Source organism: Camarhynchus parvulus, chromosome 22 (assembly GCF_901933205.1).
Source record: "Camarhynchus parvulus chromosome 22, STF_HiC, whole genome shotgun sequence".
NCBI classification, from domain to species: Eukaryota; Metazoa; Chordata; class Aves; order Passeriformes; family Thraupidae; genus Camarhynchus; species Camarhynchus parvulus.
The window spans coordinates 4,408,669-4,432,346 of NC_044592.1; the positions used below are offsets into that span (position 1 = coordinate 4,408,669).

General features: G+C 47.0%; 4 protein-coding genes across 4 annotated transcripts in view; all 4 read left to right on the plus strand.

The window, feature by feature from the left end:
- Positions 1–1,140: 1,140 nt before the first annotated feature.
- Positions 1,141–13,239, plus strand: LOC115912511. The gene is made up of 25 exons (XM_030964095.1): positions 1,141–1,152; positions 2,082–2,222; positions 2,442–2,552; positions 2,733–2,871; positions 3,045–3,154; positions 3,604–3,780; positions 4,000–4,110; positions 4,606–4,744; positions 5,159–5,247; positions 5,712–5,882; positions 6,099–6,209; positions 6,706–6,844; positions 7,196–7,284; positions 7,670–7,822; positions 8,042–8,152; positions 8,652–8,790; positions 9,205–9,293; positions 9,679–9,831; positions 10,051–10,161; positions 10,662–10,800; positions 11,207–11,295; positions 11,413–11,589; positions 11,808–11,918; positions 12,422–12,560; positions 13,121–13,239. Exons 1-25 carry the CDS (start codon positions 1,141–1,143, stop codon positions 13,237–13,239), a joined length of 3,069 nt encoding a protein of 1,022 aa, XP_030819955.1.
- A 446-nt stretch (positions 13,240–13,685) lies between these two features.
- LOC115912512 (gastrokine-1-like) lies at positions 13,686–15,941 on the plus strand. The gene is made up of 4 exons (XM_030964096.1): positions 13,686–13,798; positions 14,024–14,134; positions 15,130–15,268; positions 15,853–15,941. Exons 1-4 carry the CDS (start codon positions 13,712–13,714, stop codon positions 15,939–15,941), a joined length of 426 nt encoding a protein of 141 aa, XP_030819956.1. The 5' UTR covers positions 13,686–13,711.
- Positions 15,942–17,759: 1,818 nt separating this feature from the next.
- LOC115912513 (gastrokine-1-like) lies at positions 17,760–20,263 on the plus strand. Its single transcript, XM_030964097.1, is given in 7 exon segments — positions 17,760–17,776; positions 18,593–18,696; positions 18,699–18,772; positions 18,915–19,055; positions 19,189–19,299; positions 19,641–19,782; positions 20,175–20,263. Coding segments are annotated over 7 exon segments (678 nt in total).
- A 2,682-nt stretch (positions 20,264–22,945) lies between these two features.
- The window catches only part of ANTXR1 (ANTXR cell adhesion molecule 1), a 39,433-nt gene continuing 38,700 nt past the window's right edge, over positions 22,946–23,678 (plus strand). The window contains exon 1 of the mRNA XM_030964143.1: positions 22,946–23,459. Coding sequence (XP_030820003.1) covers positions 23,308–23,459 — 152 coding nt within the window. The 5' untranslated portion in view covers positions 22,946–23,307. The remainder of the gene's footprint in view (positions 23,460–23,678) is intronic.

Consider the following 23,678-nt stretch of genomic DNA (forward strand, 5'->3'; position numbering starts at 1 on the left):
GAATTCCTCGCGGGCAACGTAGGGGTTTTCTCGGTGTTTCTCGTCGGGCAGCAGCGAGAGAGGGAAAGCACGGTCCACCCCTCACAAATCCACACCGGCGCTGCTGCTCGTAAAGTAGCCTGTTGACTGCATTGCCCGTTTGGTGTATCTGTACGCATCAAAAATACCGCTTCGGGCTTGAAGATTTCACAAGTGAAACTGAGACAAGCATTCAATTTCATACTGCACGTGCAACAGCGTTTAGACCTTATTTTTATGCATAAATCCCCACACCTAGCCATACTGCCTTTTAAAACAAGCTGCTGGATTGCAGCTGAATAGTTTTGGTGCCATAGAGCTGGGTTGCTCACAGAATGAAATTGAAAACTTGGCGTTGGGCTATGAAGACGGCTTCAAGGAAAAGCCATGGCAGGAACAACTGAGGGTATCTGGTGTGTTCAGCCGGGGAGGCTGAGGGGAGATTGAGGCCTGCTCCTAATCTCTGGTTATTAGTACAGCTGCAACTCCTCGGGTGAGATTACCTTCTGCACTATATTTTCTCACATTCTATCGCACTACAAAGGAGTGTTTGGACAATATTCCCAGGTGGGACTCCTGGGGACTGTTCTTGTGCAGGCCCAGGAGCTGGACCTGATGATTCTTGTGGGTCCTCTGTGATTCTGGTAAAACAGTTTTCAGTGGCCATGTTATACTTGGGGCACGTATTTTTGTAGGTTCTATGGTTACAAAGAACATAAAGGGCATTTTGGAAAGTGCAAATGCTTTTATTTATTCAGACTAATTGAAAGCGGGTTTTTTTGTTTGCTTAAAGCCAAGGCTATCTCTGATCGTAAGTTTGATGTAAAGTTTCAGAAGTAATTAGTACATGTCAGAAAGTTACTGCAAAGCATATTTAATTTTTTACTAGAAATGGAGTTTTATCTGATAATTATCGGGTCAGAATTTGCAGAAGTATAATCCCCGTGTTTATCAAGTAGTTACGGCAGGAAATAATTTTCAGTGAAATGCAGCAGGGATACAAATCACAAAATAATTTTATTGCAACATTCAGTCCTTCCACACCTAATTCAGAAAACATATAAAAGGTGGAGGGTTCACATTGTTCTTCCTACTTGCAGCAGCATCAGCTCTGCAGTCAGGATGCATGTCTCTGTAAGTATGCATGCTTTGCTTCCTTATGAACTGAAACTTTGATTCAAACCCATTCCTTTATCTCTCAGAAGGGCTTGTTGTCAATGCTTTTGCACCACTGGAGCACTGCACTCGTGCATCAAGCCCTTCCCTGTAATGCCAGAGCAGAAGAAATGGAAAAGCTTTCTCCTCACTCTTGTAAAATACCTCTGTGTGCCTGCAGAGGTCTGAGAAACATCTTGAGGTTCAGCTCTTGGAAGAGCAAGTGTGAAATGTGTCTACTTTGAGCACCCTGGGGTAAAGCAAGGATGCCTCCCTTTGGGGGCACTGATGCAATCCCAGGTTGAAAGCAAAAAGGATCCAAGAAGGACCCTTGAACATCAGATTAGGAAAAGAAAAGGAGGATTGTCATGACCAGATTTGTCAGCCAGAGCTGCAGTTATATTTTGTATTTGTTTTTGATTTCAGATTTTGACTGCAGTCCTTCTTGGACTCGTCCTGACTCCAGCACTTGCTGATTATGTGAGTACAAATGAGCAATTCCACAATGCTGCTCTTTCTATGTCCCCTGCTTCATGAGTTCTCCTTTTTCTTTCCACCCCTTTGGAGGAAACAAATTGAAATTTTCTCTGACAGATGAAACTGGCACTCTCTATGTGGTAGAACTTATTCTAGTCTAGCAAAGATTTTTGTTAAAATTTTAGGAGATCACTGACTAGCTTGAAAATCTAAGAATGTCTCATTTTTTAATTGAGTCTCAGCAAAAAATTGAAAACCAGCAAGTCATCCTTGGGGTAGAGACTGAGGTCCCCATCACTAGTGGCCGATCACAGATTGTGATGGCACTTAGCAGAGAGCAGCCCTTCCAATGTAGCAGGGATTTTTCTAAAACTGTGGGGACATCACTGCCTCCCTTCAGACTAAACATCTTCTTTTCCTTGCCTTTTCAGTCTCAGCAGTTGGGTAACAACTGCCAGGTCTCTGTTGGTGGTGTTTTCCAAAATCTGACTCTAAGTAGTCTGACACGTGTGGTGGTTATTGAACAAAGGAGCAACCAGTTCTCATGGAAAACCGTCTGGAACTACAACACGGTGAGTGGCAGGGAGCAAGCTTGTTCACAAAGCAGGTGAAGAGACTGGCTCCTGGTAGAGCTCGCCCAGGAATGGGGATTGTTTCCTTTTTCTGTACATCTGGAGTCCATGATTTGGGGCAGCAACCCTTGGCATTTGTTCCTGTTTTAACAAAGGGTTTTCTCCAGTCCCAAGGCTTAAAAAACTGAATTGCAAGTGATTAATAACTTTTTCTTACAGGGTATCATTGCAACCAAATTGGTGCAACAGAACACCTGCTACATTTCTGTCATGAACAGAAATGAGATGCCCAGCTTTGAGAATCTGGCCCACCTGGCTTCACAGAATGGGGTAAGATTCAAAATATCTTACTGTAGTTGATATTAATTTTTTGGCTGAGACAATGCTATTTTACAAACCTTCTTAACCAGTGGGTAAATAGTAAGACATTTTATTGCTGATACTTTTGGTAATATTTTGCAGTTACATTATTCTGTATTATCTTGCTGAATGTTGGTATTTGTTGTTTAGAACCAGATGGGTCTTGGAAGACCTACCAAGAAGATCACCTTTGTCACCAATGGACTGGTCAACAACCTCTACTCCTATGGAACAGAGATTGCGGCTATGTGCAGCGGAGTCACCACCTACATGGCTACCGAAGTTACCAGTGAGTGCAAGCATGGCAATTCTGAGTGTTACTGACCTGGCCTTATTTTCCCTTGGGGCGTGACTCAGGCACAGTTGCTGCTCTTCCACCTCAAAACCCAAAGAAATCCTCCTGCAGAACGCCAGCCGAGGTCTTAGACATCATCTCATGGGGTTTTGTCTTTTCTTTTCCAGATTTGCAAGGACCCCAGGTGAATCTGGGATCATGCATTACCCTCGATGTTCTGAGAATTGTAGAGCTGAATTACTGTGGTGGCAATGGCAATTGGAATGGCAATATCCCGGTGAGAAAACTTAGCCCTTCCCTTTTCATGTATCAAATGTTGGGGTTTCCAGAGCTGCTGCCCAAAGCCAGCCCTGTTGTCCTTCCTGCCTGGCATCTCCTCTTTTGAGAGGTTCCTTCTTGATGGTGCAGATGGTAGAAGAGAGCAATGGGCCAGCAGAGATTTCCATCCAAGACCTTTGAGAAGGGATTTACTCTGGCCAGAGCTCTTTCACACATCAACATTTAAAGCCACCAGAGGGCAGCTGTCAGGTGCAGCAATGAATCACGGAAGCTATGAAAAGAATTGTTAGGGCCTCTGCCCACTGCCAAAGCCTTGATTCTAGCTCCTTTGGAAAAAAACTGAGGCTTCCCGACACTTCTTTCATTGTAGCAGGGATTTTCAGATGCTTTGGGGACATCACTGCCTCTGTTCAAAGATGAAATGTCTTCTTTCCCTTGGCTTTTTAGTCTCAGCAGATTCCAGGTGACATCTTCAACAACACTCAAGGCAGCATCATCAACAACACTCAAGTCATCATTGGTGGCCAGTCCCAAATTGTGACCATCAACAGGCAATGGCATGTGGCTGTCATTGAGCAAACGAGCATCAGTGGGTCCTGGAAAACCATCTGGAACTACAACACGGTGAGTGGCAGGGAGGGGGCTTCTTCACAAAATGTATGAGGAGACTGGCAGCATGTACAGCTGTCCCAGACATGGGGTTTGTTTCCTTATTCTGACCATCTTGAGTGCGCAATTTGAGGTAGGAACTCTTGGCCTGCTCTTCTGTTTTAACAAAGGGTTTTCTCCACTATCAGGACATGAAAAAATGAAATCCAAGTACTCAATAATTTCCTTTCACAGGGTGTCATTGCAACCAAAGTCACTCAGCAGAACACCTGCTACATTTCCGTCATGAACAGGAATGAGATGCCCAGCTTCAATAATCTGGCCCGCCTGGCAGAAGAGAGCAGGGTAAGGCTCCCAAGGAGTAGCAGAATCTTGACCCTGGAGTTCATTGACCGTTTCTTCATGTGCTTTTACCTTCTGGACAGGATGAGGTTCTCAAAAGTGGCTGGATTTTTTTTCTCAGCACTAGTGGGGCTTGGGAATTTTCCATAGGAATGCTTTGCTGAAAGAGGAAAAGGGCTGCACATTCCCTTTCTGAGTTCTGATTGCTCTGAATATCTTGAGCTCTGCAGCTTGCTGAAAACACTTTCTCTGAGCAGCTCTTTGAGGGCCTTGATTTTTTTTGTCATGCCAGGACCTTAAAGTCTTCTGTGGCCTTTCAATACCAAACTGCACTGGTCAGCTCAGAACATTGCATGGCTCCTTCTCTTGGCCAGACTCCCTTTCCCTTTGTGGTGCAAAAGAGTGTCTGCCTATTCCTCAGCCTTTCCCCTAAGGAATATGTCTAGCCACAGACACAACCAACACTGAGCTTGCTGAATGCTGGTATTTGATGTTTAGAACCAGTTTGGTCTTGGAAGACCTACCAAGAAGATCACCTTTGTCACCAATGGATTGGTCAGCAACCTCAGGTCTTACGGATCAGATGTCTTCTCTATGTGCAGTGGACTCACCACCTACATGACTTATGAAGTTCACGGTGAGTGCAAGCAAAGGAATTCTAACAGACCTGGCATTTGTTTCCCCTGGGGAATAACCAATGGACAATTGGTGTTCTCCCACCTTGAGTCAGACAGAAACCAGGGGCTTCTTCAGTTGCACAAAGGTTTCAGCATCTTTGCAGATCAGGACTGGAACAGGGTGGGGTCACAGCCCCCATAAATAACCCAAAGCAAACCCTCACAGCTCCTTTCCAGGAAGCTTAAGGAGGCTTAAATTTTGGGCCCAGAGTGTTTCAGCTGACACTGGGCTCCCCTGTAATGCCCAGTTAATAAAAAGTGTCTCCCTAAGAACTGCTGTACCTCGGGTCAGAGCTGACTGATGATTTAAATGGCAGCCCAGGTCTCAGGCATTAGCTCATGGGGTTTTGTTTCTTCCTTTCTTGCTTCCCAAGGAGTCCAAGTCAATCTGGGATCATGCATTACCCTGGATGTCCTGAGAGTTGTGGATCTGAAGTACTGCACTGGCAATGGCAATGGACAGGTGAGAAAACCTGACCCTTACCTTTCTTGAAGCAAATGGGGGGAGCTTCAGAGCTGCTGCCCAAAGCCAACCCTGATGCCCTTCTTGCCTGGCATCTTCTCTTTTGAGAGGTTCCAGCTAAAGGGTGCAGATGCTGAAAGAGAGCAATGGGTCGGGAGATGTTTTCATCCAGGCCTTTGAGCACGGATTAACAGTGGCCAGTCCTAAGTCACTCATCAACCTCCAAAGGCACCAGATGACAGCTGTCAGATGCAGCAATGATTCACTGAATGCTGAAAAGAATTCTTACAGTCTTTGCCCACTGTCACAGCCTTGATTCTGTGTCCTCTGGAAAAAACTGAGGTCAGAGTCGGCACTTCACGGGGGCAGCACTTCTTCCATTGCAGCAGGGATTTTTCAGAAGCTTTAGGGACATCAGTGTCTCTGTTCAGAGATTAAATGTCTTCTTTCCCTTGGCTTTTTAGTCTCAGCAGATTCCAGGTGACATCTTCAACAACACACAGGGCAGCAACACACACGTCGTCATCATTGGTGGCCAGTCCCAAATTGTGACCATCAACAGGCAATGGCGTGTGGCAATCATTGAGCAAACGAGCATCAGTGGGTCCTGGAAAACCATCTGGAACTACAACACGGTGAGTGGCATGGGTGACTTGTTCATAAAACAAATGAGGTGACTGTCAGCATGTACAGCTGTCCCAGACATGGGGTTTGTTCCTTATTCTGACCATCTTGAGTGCGCAATTTGAGGTAGGAACTCTTGGCCTGCTCTTCTGTTTTAACAAAGGGTTTTCTCCACTATCAGGACATGAAAAAATGAAATCCAAGTACTCAATAATTTCCTTTCACAGGGTGTCATTGCAACCAAAGTCACTCAGCAGAACACCTGCTACATTTCCGTCATGAACAGGAATGAGATGCCCAGCTTCAATAATCTGGCCCGCCTGGCAGAAGAGAGCAGGGTAAGGTTCCCAAGGAGTAGCAGAATCCTGACCCTGGAGTTCATTGACCGTTTCTTCATGTGCTTTTACCTTCTGGACAGGATGAGGTTCTCACAAGTGGCTGGATTTTCTTTTTCTCAGCACTAGTGGGGCTTGGGAATTTTCCATAGGAATGCTTTGCTGAAAGAGGAAAAGGGCTGCACATTCCCTTTCTGAGTTCTGATTGCTCTGAATATCTTGAGCTCTGCAGCTTGCTGAAAACACTTTCTCTGAGCAGCTCTTTGAGGGCCTTGATTTTTTTGTCATGCCAGGACCTTAAAGTCTTTTGTGGCCTTTCAATACCAAACTGCACTGGTCAGCTCAGAACATTGCATGGCTCCTTCTCTTGGCCAGACTCCCTTTCCCTTTGTGGTGCAAAAGAGTGTCTGCCTATTCCTCAGCCTTTCCCCTAAGGAATATGTCTAGCCACAGACACAACCAACACTGAGCTTGCTGAATGCTGGTATTTGATGTTTAGAACCAGTTTGGTCTTGGAAGACCTACCAAGAAGATCACCTTTGTCACCAATGGATTGGTCAGCAACCTCAGGTCTTACGGATCAGATGTCTTCTCTATGTGCAGTGGACTCACCACCTACATGACTTATGAAGTTCACGGTGAGTGCAAGCAAAGGAATTCTAACAGACCTGGCATTTGTTTCCCCTGGGGAATGACCAATGGACAATTGGTGTTCTCCCACCTTGAGTCAGGCAGAAACCAGGGGCTTCTTCAGTTGCACAAAGGTTTCAGCATCTTTGCAGATCAGGACTGGAACAGGCTAGGAGACTTAATTTTGTCGAACGAGTGTTTCAGCTGCCACTTATCTCCCCTGTAATTCCCAGTCAAGGAAAAGCATTGCCCTAACAACCTCTATCCCTCAGGTCAGAGCTGACTGATGATTTAAATGGCAGCCAATGTCTTAGGGATTAGGCTATGGGGTTTTCTTTCTTCCTTTCTTGCTTTTCAAGGACACCACGTGAATCTGGGATCATGCATTACTCTGGATGTCCTGAGAGTTGTGGATCTGAAGTACTGCACTGGCAATGGCAATGGACAGGTGAGAAAACCTGACCCTTACCTTTCTTGAACCAAATTGGGGGCAACCTGAGCTGCTGCCCAAAGCCAACCCTGATGCCCTTCTTGCCTGGCATCTCCTCTTTTGAGAGGTTCCTTCTTGAGGGTGCAGATGCTGAAACAGAAAAATGGGTCAGGACAGGATTCTATCCAGGAGTTTGAGCATGGATTAACTGTGGCCAGTCCTCCTTGGCCCTCTGCCCAGCACCACAGCCCTGATTCTGGGTCCTTTAGGAAAGACTGAGCACAGGGATGGCACTTCCCAGGGGGCAGCGCTGCTTTACTTGTAGAAGGGATTTTTCAGAAGTTTTGGGGATATCACTGTGTCTGTTCAAAGGTGAAACATCTTCTTCCCCTTGGCTTTTTAGTCTCAGCAGATTCCCGGTGGTGAGGGCAACTCACAAGTCGTCATCATTGGTGGCCAGTCCCAGATTGTGACCATCAACAGGCAATGGCGTGTGGCCATCATTGAGAAAAAGGCTGGCACTGGGTCCTGGAAAACCATCTGGAACTACAACACGGTGAGTGGCATGGAGGGGACTTGCTCACAGTGCAAATGAGGAGACTGGCTCCTGATACAGCTGGCAGAGAGATGGGGATTGTTTCCTTATTCTGGCTGAGTTGAGAGCATAGTTTGGAGTACAAACACTCTGAATTTGTTTCTGTTTGAACAAAGGTTTTTCTCCAATTCCAATGAGTGAAAGACTGAAGTGCAATTTCTTAATATTTTAATTTCCCAGGGCATCATTGTAACCAAAGTCACTCAGCAGAATGCCTGCTACATTTCCACCATGAACAGAAGTGAGATGCCCCGCTTTGATAACCTGGCCCACCTGGCACAAGAGAGCAAGGTAAGGTTCCCAAGGGGTAACAGAGTCCTGACCCGGGATTTAACTGGGACATATCTTCATGTGATTGTATCTGAAGGAGAGGACAAGATTTTCACAAGTGGCAGGATTTTCTTTTTCTCAACACTAGTGGGACTTGGGAATTTTTCATAGGAATGCTTTGCTGAAAGAAGAAAGAGGCTGCAATATTCCGTCCCCAGGTTCCACATTGTCTGAGAATCTTGAGCTCTGCAGTTTGCTGGTCAAAGCCTTTCTCTGAGGAGGCCTTCAAGGGCCTTCATTCTCTTGGCATGCCAAGATCTCAGAGTTCATCACAGACATTTCAGTATCACATTGCATTGTTCAGCTCAGAACTTGGTGTTGCAGCTTCTCTTGGCCAGACTGTCTTTCCCACTGGGGTGCAAGAGATCATCTTATTCCACAGCCTTTCCGCTAGGGAATATGCCTAGCAGGGACCAGATCCCAACAATGACCTTGCTGAATGCTGGTATTTGATGTTTAGAACCAGTTTGGTCATGGAAGACCTACCAAGAAGATCACCTTTGTCACCAATGGATTGGTCAGCAACCTCAGGTCTTACGGATCAGATGTCTTCTCTATGTGCAGTGGACTCACCACCTACATGACTTATGAAGTTCACGGTGAGTGCAAGCAAAGGAATTCTAACAGACCTAACATTTGTTTGCCCTAGGGAATGGACAATGGACAATTGGTGTTCTCCCACCTTGAGTCAGGCAGAAACCAGGGGCTTCTTCAGTTGCACAAAGGTTTCAGCATCTTTGCAGATCAGGACTGGAACAGGGTGGGGTCACAGCCCCCATAAATAACCCAAAGCAAACCCTCACAGCTCCTTTCCAGGAAGCTTAAGGAGGCTTAAATTTTGGGCCCAGAGTGTGTCAGCTGACACTCAGCTCCCCTGTAATGCCCAGTTAACAAAAAGTGTCTCCCTAAGAACTGCTGTACCTCGGGTCAGAGCTGACTGATGATTTAAATGGCAGCCCAGGTCTCAGGCATTAGCTCATGGGGTTTTGTTTCTTCCTTTCTTGCTTCCCAAGGAGTCCAAGTCAATCTGGGATCATGCATTACCCTGGATGTCCTGAGAGTTGTGGATCTGAAGTACTGCACTGGCAATGGCAATGGACAGGTGAGAAAACCTGACCCTTACCTTTCTTGAACCAAATTGGGGGCAACCTGAGCTGCTGCCCAAGCCAACCCTGATGCCCTTCTTGCCTGCCATCTTCTCTTTTGAGAGGTTCCTTCTTGAGGGTGCAGATGCTGAAACAGAAAAATGGGTCAGGACAGGATTCTATCCAGGAGTTTGAGCATGGATTAACTGTGGCCAGTCCTCCTTAGACCCTCTGCCCTGCACCACAGCCCTGATTCTGGGTCCTTTAGGAAAGACTGAGCACAGGGATGGCACTTCCCAGGGGGCAGCACTTCTTCCATTGTAGCAGGGATTTTTCAGAAGCTTTCGGGGCATAACTGACTCCCTTCAAAGGTGAAACATCTTCTTCCCCTTGGCTTTTTAGTCTCAGCAGATTCCCGGTGGTGAGGGCAGCTCACAAGTCGTCATCATTGGTGGCCAGTCCCAGATTGTGACCATCAACAGGCAATGGCGTGTGGCCATCATTGAGAAAAAGGCTGGCACTGGGTCCTGGAAAACCATCTGGAACTACAACACGGTGAGTGGCATGGAGGGGACTTGCTCACAGAGTATATGAGGAGACTGGCTCCTGATAGAGCCGTCCCAGAGATCTTGCTTGTTTCCTTATTCTGGCTGAGTTGAGAGCACAGTTTGGAGTACAAACACTCTGAATTTGTTTCTGTTTGAACAAAGGTTTTTCTCCAATTCCAATGAGTGAAAGACTGAAGTGCAATTTCTTAATATTTTAATTTCCCAGGGCATCATTGTAACCAAAGTCACTCAGCAGAATGCCTGCTACATTTCCACCATGAACAGAAATGAGATGCCCCGCTTTGATAACCTGGCCCACCTGGCACAAGAGAGCAAGGTAATCTTCCCAAGGAGCAGCAGCTTCCTGAGCATGGAGTTCATTGGCCCGATTCTTCATGTGCTTTTTTCTTCTGGACAGAAGAATGTTGTCACAAGTGGCTGGATTTTCTTTCTCTCAGCAGTAGTGGGGATTGGGAATTTTTCAGCTGAATGGTTTGCTTAAACTTAAAAGGGTCTGCACCATTCCCTTCCTCATGTCCACTTTCTCGGGGGATGTTGAGCTCTGCAGTTTGCTTGCCACAGCCTTTCTCTGAGGAGCCCTTTACGGGCCTTGATTCTCCTGACATGCAAAGTCTCAAAATCCTACAGACATTATTCAGTACCAGACTGCGTTGGCAGCTCAGAACTTTGCATGGCTCCTTCTCTTGGCCAGACTCCCTTTCCCTTTGTGGTGCAAAAGAGTGTCTGCCTATTCCTCAGCCTTTTCCCTAGGGAATATGTCTAGCAGGGACCAGATCCCAACACTGAGCTTGCTGAATGCTGGTATTTGATGTTTAGAACCAGTTTGGTCATGGAAGACCTACCAAGAAGATCACCTTTGTCACCAATGGATTGGTCAGCAACCTCAGGTCTTACGGATCAGATGTCTTCTCTATGTGCAGTGGACTCACCACCTACATGACTTATGAAGTTCACGGTGAGTGCAAGCAAAGGAATTCTAACAGACCTGGCATTTGTTTCCCCTGGGGAATGACCAATGGACAATTGGTGTTCTCCCACCTTGAGTCAGGCAGAAACCAGGGGCTTCTTCAGTTGCACAAACGTTTCAGCATCTTTGCAGATCAGGATTGGAATGGGGTGGGGTCACAGCCCCAATAAATGACCCAAAGCAAACTCTTACAGCTCCTTTCCGGGAAGCTTAAGGAGGCTCAAATTTTGGGCCCAGAGTCTTCCAGCTGACACTGGGCTCCACTGTAATGCCCAGTTAATAAAAAGTGTCTCCAGCTGTCCTTCAGGTCAGAGCTGAGTGACAATTTAAATGGCATCCCAGGTCTTAGACATTAGCTCATGGGGTTTTGTTTCTTCCTTTCTTGCTTCCCAAGGAGTCCAAGTCAATCTGGGATCATGCATTACCCTGGATGTCCTGAGAGTTGTGGATCTGAAGTACTGCACTGGCAATGGCAATGGACAGGTGAGAAAACCTGACCCTTACCTTTCTTGAACCAAATTGGGGTGGGACTTGAGATGCTTTGCGGACATCACTGCCTTTCTTCAAAGGCTAAATACCTGCTTTCACTTGGCTTTTCAGTCTCAGCAAATTCCAGGTGGCATCTTCAACAACACTCAAGGCAGCATCTTCAACAACACTCAAGTCATCATCGGTGGTCACTCCCAAATTGTGACCATCAACAGGCAATGGCGTGTGGCAATCATTGAACAAACGAGCATCAGTGGGTCCTGGAAAACCATCTGGAACTACAACACGGTGAGTGGCAGGGAGGGGGCTTCTTCACAAGGTGTATGAGGAGACTGGCAGCATGTACAGCTGGCCCAGGGATGGTGATTATTTCCTTATTCTGACCATTTTGAGTGCACAATTTCAAGTAGAATCTTCCTGCACTTGTTCCGGTTTTAAGAAAGGGTTTTTACAATCCCAAGGCTTGAAAGAGTGAAGTACGAGTTCTCAATAACTTTATTTCACAGGGTGTCATTGCAACCAAAGTCACTCAACAGAACGCCTGCTACATTTCCACCATGAACAGAAATGAGATGCCCCACTTTGATAACCTGGCCCACCTGGCAGAAGAGAGCAGGGTAAGGTTCCAAAGGTGTAGCAGAATCCTGACCCCGAAGTTCCTTGGCCCATTTTTTCATTTGCTTTTTCCTTCTGGACAGGATGAGGTTCTCACAAGTGGCAGGATTCTCTCTTTCTCAACACTAGTGAGGCTTGGGATTTTTTCAGAGGAATGCTTTGCTGAAAGAAGAAAGGGGCCTGCACCATTCTCTTTCTCATCTCCACTTTCTCTGAGGATGTTGATCTGTGCTGCTTGGTGGGCAAAGCCTTTCATTGAGGAGCCCTTCAAGGGCCTTCATTCTCTTGGCATGCCAAGATCTCAAAGTTCGTCGCAGACATTTCAGTACCAAGCTGCATTGGTCGGCACAGAGCTTGATGTTGCAGCTGCTCTTGGCCAGACTCCCTTTTCCTTTTGGGTGTGAGAGAGCATCTCCCTAGTCCACAGCCTTTCCCCTGGGGAATATGCCTAGCAGAAAACAGCTCCTGACACTTATCTGGCTGATTGCTGTAATTTCATGTTTAGAATCAGATTGGTTTTGGAAGACCTACCAAGAAGATCACCTTTGTTGCCAGTGCATTGGTGAACAACCTGAGGTCTTATGGATCAGATGTCTTCTCTATGTGCAGTGGACTCACCACCTACATGGCTTATGAAGTTCATGGTGAGTGCAAGCAAAGGAATTCTGTCTCTCAGTGACCTGGAATTTTTCTCTCCTGAGGAATGACCAATGCAAAATTGCTACATTTCCACCTCAAGTCAGACAGAAACCAAGGGCTTCAGCAGTTGCACAAAGGCTTCAACATCTTTGCAGATCAGGACAGGAACAGGGTGATGTCACAGCCCCCATAAATTACCCAAACCAAACCCTACAGCTCCTTTCCAGTAATTTTAATGAGTCTGGGCCCATGAACTGGCAGCAGCCTCACCATGCAATGCCCAGCCATTGGGAATCTCAGGACAAATTGCAATAGAGCTCCAATTTCTGCACAGGAAATCCCTAAGGGTGCTCAAGATCAGGTCTTTGTGAGTATTCCTGGCTGAGCCGCAGAGCCGGTGCTATTTGGGGACTCCAAGAGAATCTGTCCCTCATACAACTCAGACATTCCCAGAGCAGCAGTTCTTCAGAACATGGCTGGCTCTGAGCAACACCACCACCATTCTGTAGAAAGGCAGCCAAAGTCTTTGGCATCACCTCATGATGTTTTTTCTTTTCTTTTCCAGGTTTGCAAGGACCCCAGGTGAATCTGGGATCATGCATTTCCCTTGATGTCCTGCAAGTTGTGGACCTGAAGTACTGCACTGGTAATTTCCATGGCAATGGGCAGGTGAGAAAACCTTAGCCCTTCCCTTTCTTGAACCAATTTGGGGGGCTCAAAGCCAACCCTGATGCCCTTCTTGCCTGGCATCTCCTCTTTTGAGAGGTTCCTGCCTGAGGGTGCAGATGCTGAAAGAGAGCAATGGGTCAGCAGAGGTTTCTGTTCAGGACCTTGAGCGTGGATTTCCTCTGGCCAGGGCTCTAGCATGCATCAACCTCTAAAGGCAGCAGATGGCAGCTGTCAGATGCAGCAATGATTCACTGAATCCTTAAAAAGGAATGCTCCCTTGATTCTGGGTCCTTTGGAAAAGACTGAGGGCAGTGCCAGCACTTCCCAGGGGGCAGCACTTCGTCCGTTGCAGCAGGGATTTTTCAGAAGCTTTGGGGACATCACTGTCTGCCTTCAAAAGTTACATATCTGCTTTCTCTTGGCTTTTCAGTCTCAGCAGATTCCAGGTCACAACTGCCATTTCTCTGGTGCCTGTGTTTTCCAAAACATGACCCTCAGCAGTCAAACACATGAGGTGATTTTCGAGCAAAGGAGCGAGCAGTTCTCCTGGAAAACCATCTGGAACTACAACACGGTGAGTGGCAGGGAGGGGGCTCCTTCAAAACCTTTACTGGGAGCCTGGCTCTTGGCACAGCTGGCCCAGGGACAGGGCATGTTTCTGTATTGTCACCATCCTGAGTCCAAGATTAGGGGTAGAACCTCTCCTCTCAGCATTTGTGACTCTTGTTATTCAGAGTTTATCCTATCTTTTTGTGTGGAAAACCAAACTGCAAGTGCTCAACAAGTTTTATTTTTACAGGGCATCATTGCAACCAAACTGGTGCAAGAGAGAACGTGCTACATTTCCACCATGAACAGGAGTGAGATGCCCACCTTTGATGCTCTTGTCAGATATGCTGCAGAGAACAAGGTAAGATTCAAAGTCAGCAGTTGCTTGGAATATTGTACTGAATTTGAAATTCCTTTTTTTACCTGAAACACTGCTGTTTTCAAAACCCTCTTAACCAATTGGTAAATTAAAAGCCATTTTACTGCTTATTTTCAGTGATATTTTTCAGATACATTATTTGAAAGCTTTCAGAAATTACAATATTCTCGTTTGGATGCCTTTAGTGCAGGTTAATTTTGAGTCCAAGTCCCAGATTAGTTAGATTATTTTTACACTTATTTAAATAATTATTTCAGTTGACTTTTTATACTACCTTAGTAACCAAGACTTTCAATTCTTTGCTAAGTATATTTCATAAAGTCACATTCTCAAAGACTAGAAAAATATTTTTTCTTTAGAAGATCTAATTGAGGAAGAAATATATTTCAATTTTATAGAAAAAATATTTTGGTAAGCTTTTAAACTTTTTCAAGAGGCCTATATACCATGTTTAAGTTCAGCCATTCACATTAGCGCAGACATTATACAAATTATCTCAGCTCTCAGCATATTCACCTTTGCTAAACACTGGCTTCCCTTGAAATCTGAGAACTGAGTCTGTAAAAAAACACATCTCAAATAGCAGGAAGGCCTGTAGGGCAGAAGGGAATCAGGAGGAGACTTCTCCTGCCAGCCAACAGCGCGGGTGCCCCTGAGGGGCGAGGGCAGGGACGGAGCAAATGCCTTGGGAGGAGCTCTGGCTCCACAGAGCGGCCACACTCCTCATCATCAGTGTTCTCCTTGTGCTGCCACTTCCCCTCAGGCTCCCTGCACCTTGGCTCCCTTGGAGCCATCTGCCTTTGGAGCTGCCTTCAAGGCTTGCCAGTGGTGCCACAGTCTCACAGGGGTTGAAATGTGTCCCTAAAGGCAGTTGGGACTGGAACACCCAGCCCTGAATCAAACCTCCAGAGTGAGGAACAGCCCTAGCAGGAACCAGCTCCTGGCACTGATCCTGCTGAATGCTGTTTTTTATTTAGAACCAGGTTGGCCTTGGAAGGCCTACCAAGAAGATCACCTTTGTCACCAATGGATTGGTCAGCAACCTCGGGTCTTACGGATCAGATGTCTTCTCTATGTGCAGTGGACTCACCACCTACATGGCTTATGAAGTTCACGGTGAGTGCAAGCAAAGGAATTCTGTCTCTGAATGACCTTGCATTTGTTTCCCTTGGGGAATGAGCAATGCACAATTGCTGCTCTTCCACCTTGAGATTGACACAAAGTAAGCAACAAACATGCATCCTTGTAGAAGAGCAGCTGCTGTTACAGAGATGTGTGTAAATTTACTCAATCTGTGTCAGTTTCTTAATCACAGAGGTTCTTGTATTGAGGTCAAAAACCATATTCTTTTGAAATATATTCAAGTAATTCTTTTACTCAGAGCAGTTAATCCTCAGGCACCATCCAAGTATTCTGAGCCTCTCTCCAAGCTGATGGTCTCCAACCCTCCTTTGGAAAACACTCCACAGCTCAGGCTCCAGCTGCTGCATTTCTGGCTTAGCAGTAGTTCCACGTACTCACTGCTTGCTTTGCTTTAAGGTTGCTTTGGCAGCTGAAAAGGTTCAATGGGGTTGAAAAAGCAAGTGCAATGTGCCAGGTTTAAGGGCTGTCAGTGAATGCACAGAGTACTTAAAATCACCTAAGCCAGTGCCTCTTTTTTTTTTTCTTTTTTTAAAATTTTTTTGATGTTGTTTGTATAGGACCCCAACTGAATCAGGGATCATGTATCTCTCTTGATGTCCTCAAACTTGTGGATCTGGATTATTGTGGTGGCAATATCAAGGCCTGAAAACCTTATTTTTCTTCAATCAAGAACAGAGGATCCGAGCTGCTGCCCAAGGCAAACCCTGATGCAATTCTCCCTCACATCTCCTTTTAGAGATGGTCTTGGGGATTTAGATACTGACACACATTAACTGGTGACCACATCTTTCAAATAAAGTCCTTCATTATGTATTAACTCCAGCTTGTTCCTCATTACTCTACCCTTTTTCATCCAAGAACCCCTCCACAAAAATATTTTTTGTCTCCCTTCTGCCCCATTTGAGCCCTTCAAATGCTCATTTCATTGCCAGCTCCCAACACAGGACACAGATGAAGAGCTGGGCAAGCCCCAGGGTGTGGATGGTACAAACAAGGCATTCACAGGCAGGACCTTCCTTCCCTGTTCAGGGAAAGATGCCTCACATTACGAATCTTGATTCAGGTGGCACAAAAGGCAGAAAGAAAGAAGGGCAAAGCATTGAATTTGCCTTTTATAGGGGAAGGGGAGTCTCCTTTGTGGGATTTACAGAGTTGTTCTGTTCCTAAAATGAGACAAGGTAGGGATTCCTGTTGCTCAAATCTTTACAATCAAGATTATTTCCTTTTCTCTAACAAAAATGGCAGGATGCCCCAGGTTATCCAGGTGAATACAAGTCTGCCTTGAGTACCAACACCAGCCATGCCACATCCCTCAGGTTCTGGCAGACTCAAACCAGCCCTTAGTCCATAATCAGGTGCACACTGGCACAAAGCATCACTACAAGTTTACTGGGAATCTCTGCTCTACTTCTGATGATCATTGTTTTTCCTTTAAAAGTGACTGTTCAATACACTGAGCTTACCACGACCACTTTTCTCTCACCTCCCTGTATGCCATGCATTCAATCAGGCAGGTATCAAAGCCTCCTCTTATCAGAGCACTTCCCCAGGAAACTCGTCATGCTTCTGTGAACACAGGGCACCTGCCAATAAGGCAAACCCATTTTCAGATTTAACTTTGGGATATTATGTATAAAAAGTAAGAGTACACATCAATTAGCAGCAGGTTTCAACATCAGTTTGTGGAAGTGCAAGTTAACAGAATTCAATGGCAAGGGTTGGTCTATTGCTTACTGCATAGATGAAACCTGCAAAGGAAAATCAAATTCAAATCCCTTCAGAATGGCATACACAGAGCCCAGGGGTGCAAAGGGTGAGGGTGCAAAGGGTTTAAGAGCATTCAAACACTGACTCATTTACAAGGTGATTCAGCAGTGTTTACTACAGTTACAACAAAGACTGAAATACGGATTCTAGATAGCAACATTCATACCCTAATCACTGCTCTTGCACCCACACAGGCCCGGAGCTGTTTACATCTCTATCTGTGTGTGCAAAAGGACCTGTTAAAAATTCTCCTCGAGTTCACTGAAAGGGGTCAGATGCCTTTGCATTTCTCAGTGGGTTAGGGTTGAGTCTCCAGGAGTGGAGGATTCCAGCCCAGTCTTCAGGAAATCAAATTTTGAGTACTGCAAACCTGAGGCTCTGCAAGCTGCAGGACACATCCCACTCCACAGGAGAGGCTCGAGGAGCCCACTGCAGTGCAGGGCAGCTCAAAGGCCCCCTTAGCTCTGCTGTTTGTGGGGTCAGGAGATGGTTGTCCCTAATTCCCAGATTTCCAGCTGGCCTGTCCCAGCTGGTAACAATGGCCCCGTTCCACTCAGGCTGTGATCCAGGTAGATCATGTTCCAAGGCTGTCAGGGCTGAGTGATTGTCCCTTGTTCCCTGCCTGGGTCAGGGAGCCAATATTCCTGACAGAAGCAGTGTCCCTCCCACGTTTGCCTCTCAGAGCTCCCAAACAGTCATGAAAACCAGGCTGGGGTAAAGCCTGGATGTAAAGCCTGACGCAAAAGCACTGATGGCTCTTGTGGGGTTCCCAGCTGGGCTTCCCAGCCTCCCCTCTGAGGCCACAAACCATCTCCCCTTTAATCTGATCTCCAAGGGCAATAATCCCCCAAAACCTGGCTACTGCAACCAATGCTTCATTGGGAGAAACACTGCTGGGAATCCACAAAGCTAAATCCTTACCTCCTTTAAACTATCCCAAAAATTGGAACATCAAGAAAAGCTCCAAGGAGCACCACAATGGAAGCTCACACCACTCTGGCACTGGGGTTATGCCTGAGCAGGAGAAACATCATACACGTGGCATTGCTGGAGGAGGCAATAAAACCTATTTATTTTTTTTTCCTACCAACAGATTCCTACTTCATCAGACTCCAGCAGATCCAAATTTCCAAAAGTACAATCCCCAAAATGATCAAGTAGTTACACCAGGAAATAATTATCAGGGACATGCAGCAGGGAAACAAATGACAAAATAATTTTATTGCAGCATTCAGCCCTTCCACACCTAATTCTGAAAACAAATAAAAGGTGGGAGGCTCACATCTCTTATTCTGCCTTCAGCAGCATCAGCTCTGCAGTCAGGATGCATCTCTCTGTAAGTATGCATGCTTTGCTTCCTTATGAACTGAAACTTTGATTCAAACCCATTCCTTTATCTCTCAGAAGGGCTCCTGCCTCTCTGGAGCACTAAGGCTTTCTCTGGGGACGTTGTGCTCCTCCAGAAGGAGCAGCTCAGCCCCTGGGGTAAAGCAAGGGTTCCTCCCTTTGGGGGCACTGATGCAATCCCAGGTTGAAAGCAAAAAGGATCCAAGAAGGACCCTTGAACATCAGATTAGGAAAAGAAAAGGAGGATTGTCATGACCAGATTTGTCAGCCAGAGCTGCAGGTACATTTCGTATTTGTTTTTGATTTCAGATTTTGACTGCAGTCCTTCTTGGACTCGTCCTGACTCCAGCACTTGCTGATTATGTGAGTACAAGTGAGCAATTCCACAATGCTGCTCTTTCTGTGTTCCCTGCTTCAGTGATCTCCTTGAACCTTTCATTTTTCTAAAGCCTTGGGGAGAGATAATCACTTGAAAGCCTAAGTGTTCTTTCATTTGTTTTTCTAGCATCAACAGACTGAAATAAGCAAGAAAATCTCCATTAGTGGAGGCTACCAAATTATGACCATCAATAGGAAATGGCTGGTGGCAAGTATTGAGCAAAATACCAACCATGGGTACTGGAAAACCATCTGGAACTATGACACAGTGAGTGTAGGGAGGGGCTTGTTCAGAGTAGCTCAAACACTCAGTAAAAACTGTTTTTTAAACTTTTTTTAATAGGTATGAAATTCCAGTATTAATGATTAAATTCCAAGTGGTCAATAACTTTATTTTACAGGGCTTTATGGCAACCAAAGTGCTGCCAGAGAGAGCTTGCTACATTTCCATAATGAACAGAACAGAGATGCCCAGCTTTGATGGACTTCCCCAGCTGGCCGCAGACATCAGGGTAAGATTGAAAAGGAACAGTTGCTTGGAAAGTTGTACTTAATGCAAAGTGAAACCTTGCTATTTCCAAAAGCAACAGGTACTTTAAAGACCAGCTTCGTCACACCATTAATTAGATTTTTTTATCAATTTCACTGACATTTTACAACAATGTAACTTTCAGCTTTTGAAAATTGGAATACCCTTGTTCAGACGCTTCCAGTGGAGGGTTTATGTGTTTGGCCAATGTTGCAGCTAAATTAGGTTATTCTTGAAATGTTTATAATGACTAAAACTAGGAGTATGCCCGGAGTGAAACAGAGCAGGGCACTGATCTTGCTGAATGCTGCTGTTGATGTTTAGAACCAGAATCACCCAAGAACCCCTACCAAGGAGATCTCATTCACCCTCATGAGGAGAACCATTCGTGACCTGGAATCTTATGGACCAGACATCTTCTCCATGTGCAGAGGGCTCTCAACTTATGTGGCCTATGAAGTTCATGGTGAGTGCAAGCAGAGGAATTCTGTCTCTCTGTGCCCTGGCATTTGTTCCCTTGGGGAATGACCAACGCACAAATGCTGCCCTTCCACCTCAAATCCCACAGAAACCAGGGGCTTCAGCAGTTGTACAAAGGGTTTGAGATCTCTGCAATCAGGACTGGAACAGGGTGGGGTCACAGCCCCCATAAACGACCCAAACCAAACCCTTACAGCTTAATGGGGCTTAATTTTGGGCTCAGAGTGTTTTGGCCCACACTGAGCTCCCCTGAAATGCCCAGTCAATAAAAGGGTGGTTCTAAGCGCCTCTGTCCTTCAGCTCAGAGCTGACTTGACCCAGAGCACTTAACAGCATCTTTGTCTCATGGTAATTGTTTTGCTTTCCTTGTTTTTGAAGGACCCCAATTCAATCTTGGATCGTGCCTCAAGCTCGATGTCCTTCAATATTTGGCCCTCACCTACTGCCACAACGATAACTTTGTGTAAATCCTGCCTTTCCTGAGCTGCTGCCCAAATCCAGCCCTGCTGGAATTATTCCCTGGCATCTCTTCCTCCAAGAGTCTCCTTCCTGAGGACTGAGCTGGAACTGATCAGTTGATGAGCAATCAATTAAATTCCTTCATCATGGAATAACTGCAGCCTGTTTGTCGTTGCTCTACCCTTTTTCATCTAAGAACGCCTCCATGAAAATATTTTGCCCCATTTGAGCCCTTTCACTGCTCTTTTCATCCCAGCAGAGTCAGAGGGCTGGGCAGGCCCCAGGGTGTGTGTGGTACAAACAAGGAATTCACACTTTGGACCTTCCTTCCCTGCCTGGGGAAAGATGATTCACATTAAAAATCTAGGGGGCGAAAAAGGCAGATAGAAAGAAGTGAAAAACAATGAATTTATCTTTTTTAGGGGAAGGGGAGTCTCCTTTGTGGGATTTACAGTGTTGCTCTGTCCCTGACATAAAGCAAGGCTGGGATTCTTGTTGCTCAAATCTTTGAATAATTACAGCAGTCCAGGGAAGAAGAAAATCCTCTTGGCCACTGAGTGTCAGCCTCGAGTTGCACAGCAGAGATGGAAAAGGCACCGGGTCCCATGCAGAGGAGTCTGCCACCCCAGAGCACCAGCAGAGTGCAGTGGTGCCAGTTCCAGCTCAGCTGGGCTGAGTTCAGCTCTGCAGACACAGCCGGGGGCTCTGAGGGGTCTGCAGCACGCAGGAATTCCTGTGCAGAGATCATTTCACTGTGAGAACAGCACTGGGAGCGTGGGGAGCTCCCACACGGTGCTGTAACAGCTTCCTGAGGTCCCCTGGAAAACGGGGAATGGGAATTGTAGGTGTTGGCAAAAGCCATTACCCATCAGCCAGGTCAGAGCCCGGGGAGCCAAAGGGAACCACCCGAAGGTGCTCCCAAACCCAAAGGCACCGGCTGGAGCTTCACTTTGCACAGCTGTGTGCAATTAAAACACCTCACGCCTCCTTATCCTCTCACACAGAGCCTGGAACACGCTCAGCCCTCCCAAGGTCTCTCACACACACCCTGCAATCTCCATAATGTTTTTGTTTCTGGCATTTTCTGTGAGGGGGGGAAAGGCAGACAAATTCCAGCACCCCTCCTGTGTCCCACGTGAGCTGGAGTGTTGGTGCTGCTCTTACCAGATCATAACCATAAATACACACTCTTAAGGCAGGCATATGAAGAGGAATAGTCCTGAAGGAATTCAGAATCTCAGGATAAAGCTCAGATAAAGTTCCCCTTGGCCAGCAGCTCCCTCCACCTCAGAGCACTCCCAGCTCCAGCTGATGCTTCATTCCTTGGCATTTCCCCAAGCTCTCCTTGTGTCACTCTGACCCCACAGCTACCCAGAGAATCTCATCTCCTCCTCCAGCCTTGCTTAGGGATGTTTTAAAGACAGATTTAACACTTTAAGCAGTGCAGGGCAGCTGGAAAGCCTGGCACAGTGCATTGCACCCCCTGAAAGCCCCACTGAACTCACCAGGTGTTGGCACTCAGGGCATTGGGGTTCCCTGAGGGTCTGGGAGGGAAATTCGGAACCCCTGTAGCAGTAAGAGCTGAGCTGGAGGTGCCAGGGGCTCCCTCAGTGGGATTGGTGCTCCCTGTGAGCTCTCCTGCCTGCCCTGGAGCCTGGGGTGCTGTTTGTGGAACGAGAGGTGAGTGTGAATTGATTTATATTCTCCACTGGGTTTCCTTGGAACAGGGGCAGTTCAGGCTTTAGATTTTGGCGAGGGTGGGGATTTGGGGCAGGCTTTGGTGAGCCCAGGCACTGCTGAGCACTGCTGAGGAGTGAGAAAAGGCAAGGCAGGGAGCCTGGCCTGGCTCTTCACTCCTGACAAGCTGCCCCAAGGTTTGAAAGGTCTTTAAATTCAAAATTTGCCTGTGTGGGGAGCAAAGAAGTCTCTGCACATCTCCTCTGCCTGTGTGGGGAGTGAAGATGTCTCTGCACACCTCTTCTGCCTGTGTGGGGAACAAAGATGTCCCTGCACATCTCTTCTCTCTCTGAGTAGAACAAAGATGTCCCTGCACATCTCCTCTGTCTGTGTGGAAATAAAGACGAAGTGACAGGATGGGGGGAATGGCTTTGAGGGCAGGGTTAGGTGGGGTTTTGGGAAGGAATTCCTCCCTGTGAGGGTGGGATGGGATTCCCAGAGCAGCTGTGGATCCCTGGCAGTGCCCAAGGCCAGGCTGGAGCCACCTGGGACACGGGAAGGTGTGGGACCCATGGTGGGGCTGGATGGGCTTTGGGGTCTCCTCCAACCCAAACCATTGCAGGATTCCCTGGGCGGGTTTAGATGGGATTTGGGGAAGGAATATTGGGAGAGGGGCTGGGATGGAATTCCCAGAGCAGCTGTGGCTGCCCTGGCAGTGCCCAAGGCCAGGCTGGACGGGGTTTGGAGCGCCCTGGGGCAGTGAGAGGCGTCCCTGCCAGGGCAGGGCTGGGATGGGCTGGGCTTTCGGTCCGTCCTAACTCAGCACTCAGCCCAGGCTGGGATCCCGCGCTGCGAGCGCTCAGCAGCTGTGAACGCGCTGCAGTTGTGGCCACGAGATGGCATTCTCCGAGCTCCTGCCGCTAAGGGAAAGCAGAGCTTGCCATTTTTAATAATAACAATAATAATTAAAGGCGGGGGGGGGGAGCCACAAACCCTCCCTGTATTTGCTGAGGTCCGTGACAAAGCGGGATTTGTGGATTTGTGAGGAGGAGGCTGCTCCTGCTCCTGGCAAACAATGGTGCTGCTCTCCCAGAGCTGCCAGGGAGACTGAGGGTCAAGTCCCTTTAAAAAAAAAAAAAAAAAGCGAAATACAGAATTGTGCATCTTGAAATCTGAAACCAAGAAACAGCAGCGCGAGGGAAACAAGGGGGAAAGTCTTGCAATTCCTGTGGACAACTGTTGCGAGTGGAGTTTTAAGGAATACAATACACATCTAAACCTTCGGGGGGGTCGTTGGATGGCTTTTGTGGAGAAACCTGGGAAATAAAGGAGCCTCGGAAGAAGAGATTTCTTTTTCTCCTCCTCTCTGGATATAATGGCCATTGCAAAGCAAAGCATCTGGAGATTTGGCTTCCAGTGTGCCTTCCTCGCGGTGTGCACCCTCACCTGTGATGGGCACGGCGGGAAGAGGGAGAACGGAGGTCCTGCCTGCTACGGAGGGTTTGATTTGTATTTCATCCTGGACAAGTGAGTCCCTCCTGCTTTGTTCTTTCCCGCCGAGCTCTGGGCTGGCACCGAGCACGTTTCCTTTGGGTTTGGGGTTTGTAGGAGTCACTGCGTCCCCAGGGCACCTCGCAGCTCCCGCTGCTTGCTCTGTTATTGTTGCGGTAACTCTTTGCCAGCTCCGGCGCCTAAATCCCTTTGTGCTCGCACCGTTATGGATTTTACAGGGCGGGAGCTTTGTGT